The 11,114-nt window shown below is 42.9% G+C and overlaps 1 protein-coding gene across 9 annotated transcripts in view; it reads right to left on the reverse strand.

The window, feature by feature from the left end:
• Positions 1 to 11,081, reverse strand: part of cftr (CF transmembrane conductance regulator) — a 32,727-nt gene extending 21,646 nt beyond the window's left edge. The window contains exons 1-7 of one of the 9 annotated variants that reach the window (XM_046394048.1): positions 10,964 to 11,081; positions 10,574 to 10,644; positions 8,296 to 8,436; positions 6,878 to 6,988; positions 3,321 to 3,432; positions 1,835 to 2,050; positions 1,047 to 1,136 (exon numbers count right to left, since the gene is read on the reverse strand). In XM_046394048.1, the coding sequence (XP_046250004.1) occupies positions 1,047 to 1,136; positions 1,835 to 2,050; positions 3,321 to 3,432; positions 6,878 to 6,988; positions 8,296 to 8,436; positions 10,574 to 10,626 (723 nt within the window). In that variant the 5' untranslated portion in view covers positions 10,627 to 10,644; positions 10,964 to 11,081. Of the gene's footprint in view, positions 1 to 1,046; positions 1,137 to 1,834; positions 2,051 to 3,320; positions 3,433 to 6,877; positions 6,989 to 8,127; positions 10,448 to 10,573; positions 10,779 to 10,952 lie in introns of those variants that run through there. The other 8 variants (XM_046394050.1, XM_046394053.1, XM_046394052.1 and 5 more) reach the window with 8 other exon arrangements.
• Positions 11,082 to 11,114: the final 33 nt, after the last annotated feature.

Genomic DNA, 11,114 nt, shown 5'->3' on the forward strand with positions numbered 1-11,114 from the left:
TCTGTTAGGAGGAATCCACTTTCATCCAGTCAGCACCTCAGCTCTACTGTGAGTGAGAAAATCTCAGCTCCCTTTTCATCCACTCGCATACAAAGGAATCGACTCACACACACACTCACACTCACACACACACACAAAGAGACGGGGGCAACCCCGTCGAGTCATAATAAAGGGAAGAGGGGTGCATCAGGCCAAGCCACATCCAGGACAGGTGATAATTGTCCCAAAGCAGGTTGCAGAGTGTTTTCACATTCAACACTTCAGTGAGACCAAAGGCAAGACAGAGTTCAGTCCATACACGCACAAACAAACACACACACACACAAACACACACACGCATATGCAACACTGATTCACAAGATACTTTGTTTAGGTACACACGCCTAATTGTGTGTGTCTGCTTGTAAGTTTGTGTGTGTGTATTGTGTCACATCTATTGTCTTCTAATTGTCCCTCAGTGTGGAGGTGTTGGATCATAAAACAGACGCCCTGAAGTCAGTGAGGGTGTGAGTTGTCATTCGTGTTGTCCCTCAGCCTGCCTGTGGAGACAAAAACAACTTTCTCCCAGCTACTTCTGAGTGGAAAACTACGGTATTTTTTAGTACTGTTTTTGGGCATTTGACTTAGGTGGGACAGAGTGGAGAGAGAGAGAGAGAGAGAGAGAGAGAGAGAGAGAGAGAGAGAGAGAGAGAGAGAGAGCGGGAGGGAGGGAGGGAGAGGAGGAGAGAAGGAATGTCACGCTGTGGTGGCCATTGAGGTACGTTGATAATAATCCTGTCACATTTTTTTAAGTTGAAGCGAAACATCACAAGGTATAAAGAAGAAGCAGTAAAATGAGTTGCAAACAAGTGGAGCGGATTCACATAAACTGTCTGTCCAGTCCTGCGCCTGAATTAGTGGGAACACAGCCTCAGCCCAAGAAACAGCTGAGCATCCCCAAATACTGCTCCTTTGACAGGAAGTGTCTCTGTACTCAAACCACGGCACTCAAGCCGCATTCAACAGTCCCTTTAAAAGTTCTGATAATGTGTATATACAAAACGTACCTCATCCAGCTTGTTGAGGTGGGCGGACATCAGGCTGACCAGCTGACCAGTGCTGATCTTATCCAAGACTCGGCTGGACAGCTTCAGGGTCTGAAAAGGTCAAAGGTCAGGGGTCAGTTGAAGCACAAAGGAGAACGTGAATTGACTGAGAGGAAGTTGTGACGCGTGGCTGCACTCTGACACCCGGCTGCCACGCCCCCCTCGGCTTCCCGTGGACCACCTCGACTGGTGTTTGGGTTTTTCCGGGATTGTTCATTCATGCATGTCAAAAGAGCTAATCGGTGCTCTCACCTTGAAAACAATAGTAAGAGAAGGGCTGGCAAAATGCTCACACACAGCCGTCTTACAATCTTATCTGCTGGGTTGTTTAGTTTTGTACCAACAACTGATTGTTACGGCTTCAAACAGCAAGTGTTCGATTCATGTGGAATCAGAGAAAAAGGCCAACTCCACAAATACATGATCATTAAATGGCCTCTGTTGTCAAAATCTCCAAAAATGTCAACATGGAAGGTGAAAATAAATTTTAGACACAAGCTCAGACAGAGAAAACAAAAGGAAATTTGTTCTATTTCTATTTACAATTTAATTAAAGAGTTTGGTCTAGACCTGCTCAAACTGGAAAGTGTCATGAGATAACTTTTGTTGTGAATTGGCGCTATATAAATAAACTGAATTGAATTGAAATGAGTTTGGGCAACCGTCTCAATCTGTGAAGACCTGTTTAGTTTTTACACAAACAGACAACTGAGTGTCACTTCCACAAATCCACCCTTTGCTCTGCTTACCTTCTTGTATATAAGACTGAAAAGGGCGATGCGGATCTGCATGCCCAGGTGATGCAGGCCAAAGATGGCGGGTTGCAACAGGAGGAAGCGGGCAGTGAAGAGGAGACAGAGACCCAGTGCCAGGAAGTAACCCTGGCTCCGCTCCGGAGCGTGGAACGGGTCGAAGGAGGCAATGATGCGACCCAGAAGCTGAGGCTGAACCGTCTTTGAGACCTCCTACACCAAGAGATGGGATAATAAGAGAAGAGATTAACTGATTTGATCTCAGGCTTAAGTTTTTTGTTTTTTTTTTTACTTTTTCTTTCTGGTTTAGAAACACAAAAATCAGTCAGCTTCTCTGGTGCCACTGCAGCAGGCAGGAGTCACTTACCGGCAAAGTGATGCTTGATTTCCTCCAATCATTTTGTGCTGCATGTCATTCATTATTACAATTATTATTAAAAAAATGCTTTCACCCCCTCAACCTGCTCTGCATTAAAATGTAAAATGTGACATACATGTGACATTACATTGTCAGAATACTTGTCAGTTTTTATTTTCTTCCTACTAAAGAACTGTTGCAGCTCTAAATGTCACACAGTTAGGAAAATTAAAGTGTAGATCCACACCAGGATCAGGACATGTCCAGCGAGCTAAGACGTTTAACATAAGAAGAAATCAATGGCACAATTTTGCGTTTAACCGTAACATTCCTGACATCCTGATAGGTATTTAAGAACATCAAGCAACCACACACTCCTTGGGCTTTCAGTGACAGCCTCTGTTTTCCCATACAGCCTCTTTAACGTCTAACAGGCATTCTTGTCGTCATGACAACCAACTCCAACTGTACTAAATGACGCAACGGCTGCTGTCACCACCTTCCCATAAGTCCGGTACAGTGAGGTGGGTTTGCGACACTACGGTGCGACATGCTTGTGATGTTTGTACGTCATGGCATTGTGGCTCTACAGGCCCTCACTGTTTACACGTAAAACACACACACACACACACACACACACACACACACACACACACACACACACACACACACACACACGGGCAGTGGAACAGCAGTGTGTGATTGGTGGTTTTAAAACTAATGCAGTCTGGACCTGACCTTTCATGTTTTTGTGTGGCATATGAGCTGGCAAATTTGCAGATGTAGCACCACTAAATGCAAGCTCCAAAAATCAGTTATAAGTTTATAAGTTATTTAAAAACCTTCAATAGCTAATACCAAATTTATAAATGCAAGTTTAGGTTGTGATGATGAAGGTGTTGGTGGTTGGATTTTTAATTTTCCCATATACTTCCCATCACTTCAGAAAGTAAAAAAAAAACCCAATCAAACAAAAAAACCCTTTATCCTCCATACTTTTAGCTATCAAATAAACAAACCCAAAATCACACTGAACGCAGCATAAGAATCATGAGTTTGTATCTGCAGCTTAATGATATGACTTGCTTGTTCGAGTCATGTCAGATCTGCTCCATCCGAACTCACCCCGAGGTAGAGGAGGACACCAAAGAAGGCAAAAGGGCCGAGGAAGCAGCGGGCCAACGCTCTCATCAGCCTGGGCTGGTTCTTGGCCGACACCACCTCTCTGTCCCATTCTCTGCAGGGAGGACGGAGTTACAACACAGTTAAACAGCGGCAAAGGCAGGGAGGGAGAATAACACACCCACCAGCCAAATGTCAGCAGAGTTTGGCTGTGGCTGCTCTATTTGTCTGCTACTACTTTGGCAACAAACCGGCTGCCCAGTTTCTAAGAGCTCTGTCTTAACTGTGGCCGGTGATTAAGTCACAGAGAGAGAAGTTGTAGTGCGTTTATTCATTTACTTGTTTGGCCATTGATGGCTTGCTGGGGATGAAAAACATATCAGGAGTAAAATAACTTCAGAAAAAAGATGATTTAAATTAAATGTTCAGTATTTTAATTTTCTGATGGAATTTCATTCTGGCAAATAGGACAAATCTAAGCATTTGTCCATGTTACACTTCAGCTTTGGGATATGTATTTTGAGAATGATTTTTCTAAAAATACTTTTGGATATTGCCTATTGTAGCTTTAAGCTTGTTGCTCTTGTTACATCGCTGCTGGATTAACTTTCCACAACTGCCCTGGCATGCAGTTACAGCTACACTAAGTAGCTGCATTGTTCCCTGAGGGTCATTTATAACCAGGGTGATTTGGCTGACCAGTTCAACAGTGAGTGATGGGAAGAGAACGGATGAGTGAAGAAGGAGAAGGAAGGAGGGGAAAACAATAAGGAAGAAAGCAGCATAAGTAAAGAAGACATAGTCTGAAGTGTTTTCCTGTCATAGGTACCAATACTTTGAAAATGAACAACAACGGGATCTACCCAAGTCCTAAAAACCACAAAGTAATGATGCATACAAATAAAAGCATCTCAATTTGGCAATACTGATCTTAAAAGATGGATAACATTATAGTTCCTTTATAAAGGTCGGTAAAATTCAGTTTCTGTTTTCTGTTACATTCCAATCTTGGCTGACTGCTAACTAATATGTGCTGCAGGATCAAAGTAATGAAGCTGTTAGGGTCCCCAAACCAATAACATCAACTCCTTAAAAGCATAACATACAGGAAACAGATCAGAGTTGGCCAAGTGAGTTATTTCGCAGTTAGTAGTGAATCAGAGAAGAAACAAGTTATTTTGTGATTGTCTCGCAGCAGATACGGCCTAAAGCACAAAGAAACACGCCCAGACTTCAGCGGACTTTGTGTGAATACAGTCAAAGTGCGTGTTTCGTCCTTTCCCCGTGTGCCTCTGCTCAGCCTGCCTGCCTGTAGCTCACACAGAAGTAACTGCATTGGAGACAGCTGTAACCTGGTTGCTGCATTTTTTTATAGGATCCCGACCTATCCTCAAACAGCTGAACTTCAAAGATGCTGAAGGACAGTTGTGATGAGGATCCAGGATCTTTCAGATTCTTCAAAGAACTGAGTTCTTCAGACGAAGATTTTGCAAAGATGCCCGTGTGCTTCCTCTGGTATTCCTTCCACCGACAATCCTACGTGCACATTTCGAGCTCAACCAAGCAGGTTAATATCCTGTCATCGATGCACATGATACTTTTCCAGTATTTAAAAAAAATGCTGAACGGCAGCAAAGGGACGGCATCGCAGACGGTGCGGTATGAAAAAGGCAGGACCTTTTCAATGAAGCACACTTGCAACCAAAGTTCATGATCTCTGCATGCTAAGAAGGAGCCTCGCAAAGCCCCACTTGGTAGCCCCCTCAACTTTAAGAAGGGGCTACAGACACCACAGACAGAAATTACTTTTGTATGAGTCATCCGTTTTTTATTTTTAAATGACTGCATATTCTACCTTTAACAGGAAAGAGAATGTACAGTCAGACACTCCTGATGTATCCATCACCAGCTTTTTGAAGCATAATGAAATGCTTTCCATGCCAGAAAAGCTCATTGAGTTGAACTGAGCAGGCGATGAAGGGGCTGCTGGTACACAGCATGTTTTAATGGAAGGTAAAGTTCACATTCCCAGAAGCCTGTGCTGTTCAGCCTGATAGGAATAATGAAAGCAAAATCACCCACCACTGCTCATTCATCACCTGGTGGGCACTGAGCCCTTTTGTAAAGGTCGACTTTTTACTACCCATGTACATTAACTGGCTTGTTGGCACCGATCAGGATGACACAGAGCCCTGGGTAACCAGGAGGGAAGGCCAATGTGGGACACCACCGTGGTTAAAGGCAGAAAACACATAACTAAAATCGTCTACTTCCTCTCAGTTCTGGGAAAATAAAAATTTGTCAAAACTGTGACATTTGCTCAGTGATATAAAAACAGTAAAAGAAAGGACTGAAAGGAGACAGAAGAGACGGAGATGATCAAAATAAGACAACAAAGAGGACAGGGTGTTTGTTTTTGTCAGAAACACACTTCTACATTTTCTAACATTCAGAATCTTAAAAGTCATTTCAAGTAGGGAGGGAGAGAAGGGACATTGCATTCACTTGTGTTTAATAAAATTACGCACATAGTTATTATATGAAAGCCTTAAATTAACAGAATTTATTTCACAATTCTTGATGACCAGCCAAAACCGTGACGAGTACAATGTTTTAATGAGGGGGAGGGAAAGGAGGACGTATGGTGGCCTGGACGCTAAAGTAGCAGAGATTAAAAAAACAAAAACAACTGACAGTCACAGGGATGAGAAACAGAGAAAAACGAATGCAGGACTAATTTAATGAAGAAAAAGAGAAGGGACACAGAGAGGTAGAGAGAGACAGAGACAAAATCCCACAAAGAAGAACTGAAAGAAGAGAGAGACAAGTTCACCTTGCCCATCATGTGTTGTCTGGCTGTTTGTTTGGCACACACACACACACACGTTTGGTTTATGTCTAGCCCTGTTTAAATGTCAACCCATATTTTAACTTGACTGTAAACACATGCAGGACACGTATGAAGAACTTCACAACTGCAGACATCTGAGTTACAGGGTTTTTTCTTTTATGATTTTGATTCACATAAGCTGGTCAGGTACATGTCAAACACAGTGTTCTGTGTACATGCTGACTGCATCTCTTTATTTGTCATCTTACCTGTGGTGATGTTTATCCATCTAGATTGTTTTGGATACAGAGATGTCTGCCTTGAATACAATGGAACTACATGGCACTTAAATTATGGCGCTAAAACGTCAAAAAGAGACACTGCTGTTGAAATTTTCCAAATGTTTTTCCACAGACCTTGTTGTGAGCAGTTTTATATCAGAACAATTTTCCTTCTACTTAACTATATCTACTGATTTTCTGCATTTCATAACCACACGAGAGACAACTTGCTTCACTGCATCATGTCGGGAATCACAGCACAATGAAACCCGAACAACTCAACTTAGCAAAATGGTCATAATGAATAAATCAGGAGGCAGCGTGGATCTTTTCTCCCACTGTCAAAACCTCTTAATGAGCCTCGGCTGCAGCATGACAATCACCGCTCAGTGTGTCTTGGGAAGTTAATGGTGAAAAAACAAAGAGTCAGGTACACAAACTGCACAAACCTCTCGAGCCTCTCAGAGAGGTTGTCTGCCAGATCAAAAGACGGGGCCTTATAAACATCTGCCAGCTCCAACTTCTTTCTGAAGCCCTTCCTCAGCAGCGGTGACGTCCACCTGCATGAAAACCACAGATCAGACAGACTGCTGGGCCATCAGCTGTTCGACACTGGGACAGTCCAAAATGCTTAGAAAATCTATTTGTACTGATATACATGTAGGTAGCCACTGCTTAAAGACACTACGAGCATATAGTAAACACATAAATTACTTTGCATAATTAGAGAAAGATTGATCTGAAAGATTATATTAAATGCATTTGTTTTGTGTGTGGTTAGAGGACAAGTCTTTAAAAGCCAGTGTTGGAGTGTCAGCAACCTAATGCAAACTGCTGTAAGTGATCTCTGAGGTTTCACAGTCAGACTAATGACACAGAGGGGACGTAAAGTCAGATGTTTGCTAGTCACAGTGACTAAATCGTTTAAAGAAAGGCTGTGACATGCAGCACTTGACATCATCTCGCTTCTTCTGCCTTTGCCACCACTCATTAGTGTGAGTCTGCATTACTATTTTATACTCAGATACAAAATTATGCTGGTCGCTGCAAGAAAGTGTAGTCTGTAGTCGCACTTTTCACCTCAACTGTGGCGTCATTGTGATTAAAAAGCCCCGCACATGTTGGCAAACCCTGCAGGTCGTCCACCCCCCCACACACCCCGAAACTGACTGCGTCTTCTGGAACTTACCTCACCGGAGCACAACGCGCATTTCGCGCACGGCTTTAAACCGTCAGGTGCCCATTTTACGCACGGAATAAAAGGAAAAACCTCCCGTCCCACGGGCACTTTGCGAGTTACATGTTCTTTAAAAGTTCACTTGGAAATGAAGACGGAGCATAGCAGCGCTTCAAAACAAAACCAATTGTTTCTAAGGCTGTATGTTGCCTTAATTGCCTCACAAAAACCCACATTTTCAACAAATCTCAAAGTTGTTTCGGAACCTCCAGACACCACGAGAGAACAACAATTAGGCCAGGTCTACCAATGGAGAAGACGAGCACTTTTTAATTACTAACAATATTAATTGATTCATATTAGATTTTTCTCATATGCAAGATACCAAATTAGTAGTTTTTAGGCAGTTTTAGACCTACAATTTTTCCATTTCTAAATTGTTTCTGTGAGGAAATTAGAGCTGCACCATCCAAACAAAAGCTGGACTGCTCAGATACAAGACGTGGACGAAACATGTCTTACCAGAAGAAAAATTTGGAGAAGAAGTTCGCATCTTCCACTGGTGACTTCTGCATCCTAAGTGCGCCGCCAGTTTGGTTTCTCTGCACCCGAGTCGTTTTCGTGCGCGTCGCTCACATTTGGGTGTCCCCTGAGTGGCCCCCTACCCACAGACAGACACAGGGTGCTCGCCTGGTTTGTCCTCCACCTTGTGCCTGGTCAGTGTCTTCCTTCTCCCCAAATCCGAGTCTGGTTATCTTTACCCTGTGCGCGTCTTCCTCTGGTCGTCTCTGGTGCCGCTCGCTCTTTCTGCTCGTGCTGTCTCGCCCTCTCCTTCAGTGCGACAGTGAGAGGACAGTCCATCCTTTATGGGCTCGCCAAAACATGCAGACACACGTCATTTCCACGCTGACGAGCCTCAGGTTGCATACTGTGGCAACAAGCTGAGGAGGTAAAGCCAGCTGATCCGAATGAGGCCACTTTAGCCGGCAGATACTGATCCATACACCGGGCCAGGCAGTGCAGGGAACAATGCGAGTCCAGAGATCACTGTGGAACAATTTCTCACTTTAATTTCCTGAAGAGAAGGTTTCTTAAACAAACTCTTTTGTGGGATTGTCTTTGACTTTAAATCCCCCAAGTCAAAATACACGTAGAGCTCCTGGAAGCTAAGCATTTAAATTGCGCTGTGACAAATATGTCTGGCCCAAAGAATGGTTCCTAAAATATTCCCACGTTTAAATCACATTTCAGTCCTTTCATGCATAATGAACAGTTTCCAAACCACTGATATCTGCAAAAATATTTTCCAAACCGGGAGACAAGTGGAGCTCTGCAAAAACTTCAATCATTTATAAAAGCCTACACGGCTAAAACAGCTGTCAAGTGGTCCAAAACAAACAGAAAATAACAATGTGCCGTATTTGTAAAGGGGAGCATGAAATGGCCTGTCACATCCATGAGATGCTGCAGGTCTAACTACTACTGACTGCAGAGAGGTGGCTTTTTCTCTCACTCCATTCAGCTGTCTCACAGCAGAGACAGTTCAGGACATCTAAATAGAGTTGAAACTGCTTTTTATCAGTTTCAGGTTACGCACAGTTTCAGGAGAGGGAGGATCAAAACCTCCAGGCATTCCATAAGAGAACAGAGATAAAATGTGAAGATGCGGTAAGCCTTTGGTTCCCGAGTATCTCAGCACACAAACTGCTTCTTATCTTCACTGTCAGCACTTCAGCTGTAGTTACCTCAAGAGTGAGACACAGGAGGGGCACATGTGTTTGAAGAAATATGCAATAAGCTCATACTGGTCCCACAAGGCAGCCTTATGGCTTTAGAGACTGTGCCACAAGGAGAACATCCACATGAATATGCTGTGTAAAAGTAAAACTGACTAGTAGTGCAGGTTTTATTTCAGCTTAGACAAGTGATCAAACTCTGCACTGCAGCTCACACATCTGTATTTATGGGAGGTAATCCTCAGTGCAAAATAAGATCAATATTGCTGGACTGATCTGTAAAGCAAACATGAAGCAAACATTAAATATTTAATCCAAATTGTTGCTGAAATACATTAGAAAGCAGGTAAAGAAAATACACAGAAGGGAGTCTCTGGCTTGAAAATGTTGTGCGAGTTACAAAAGCAACCCCCAAATTGTGCATCAATAAAACCAAACAGTGCCAATGAAAACAACTCTGAAAACATCAAATACTGAGACAATAAAATGAAAGGGGACAATTAAACCCTGATGTAATAATGAATGGGAAATATTCTCAAGCAGTTGTGACAGTGTGGGATTGAATTAATTTTAGCACATTTAGCATCATTCTCTCTCCTTCCTTCTTAAAACGTTATTTGGAGTTTGTAATTTTCTCTGTGGCGGGATAAAGTTTGGCCTGAGCCTCCTAATGGTGCAGGAGGATGAGGGGAATCGAGGAAAGAGTGACCTCTGCCGGGCATTTACTGTCACTGCAGCCAGAATGACAGCAGCAGGCTGTACTGCAGGTAATGATGGCTTTACATCCAGGTACCTTCTGTTTTTAGTGTCAGCAATAGCCAAACTCAGTGATCGAGATAATTAATTTGTTAGCTATATTGGGTACTTTCTGAATGATTATGACATCATAATGATGAAGGCCCTGCACATGTTCTGGATGATTAATTCAGATGATGTCTGGAGTTAAAAGTGTCACCAACGCCCAGTACGAACATAGAAAAATAAAGTACATTGCGGCAAAACAAACATGTTTATGAGGGCCTCCTTAAGCCTACAAACCTGAGACGTTTGAATCAAACGTGGATGAGCCGTGGGTGTGCAGCAGCTTTAAGAAGGCCTTAGTCGAACTAACAACACATTTAATATTTTCTGTCAGAATAATAATAAGAAAACCAGTCTAATAATAGCATATTTTAACTGTTTTACTGGATAATATCAAAATGCAAACCAAAAAGAGCTCTGAAAACACTCACCAGCCATAGCAACAAACCAGTGTGTGAATTTTCATATTCACTGAGGTTCCCATCTTCCTTTTTCAGAGTAGCTTTAGGACAAGGCGAGACAGGAGCATCATGTTACACATGAACCGAACCAGCAGAAAAATAGATATTAGCGCTAACTATCCAGCTACCCTAAGCTAGCCCGGAAGCATTTACCGTAGAGTTACACCGTTTGGTCAAATGTTCCTATCAGCCCATGGCTGCGGTATAATTCGGCTAATCAGCTAATCAGTGATATTAGCATAGGCACAGTTTTATATTTAGCTTCAAGCTTCAGCTCAATGGCTAATGTTAACCTGACCCCAGTACGTGATATAAGAGTGTCTTTAATACACTATCGCAGTAAACTTACCTTCAACTTACCTGCACAATAATCTCCACGGTACCGGAACCAATCAGGGGATGCCCGCTAAAATATCGCGGAGGGCGTACCCGAACGTGAAGCTCCGCCCATCCGAAGGCCATGTACGCCGTGAAACACCTTTGATTGTAGCTAACCCTTAGCGTATACTGG

This window comes from Scatophagus argus, chromosome 7, assembly GCF_020382885.2.
Source record: "Scatophagus argus isolate fScaArg1 chromosome 7, fScaArg1.pri, whole genome shotgun sequence".
Lineage (NCBI taxonomy): Eukaryota > Metazoa > Chordata > Actinopteri > Scatophagidae > Scatophagus > Scatophagus argus.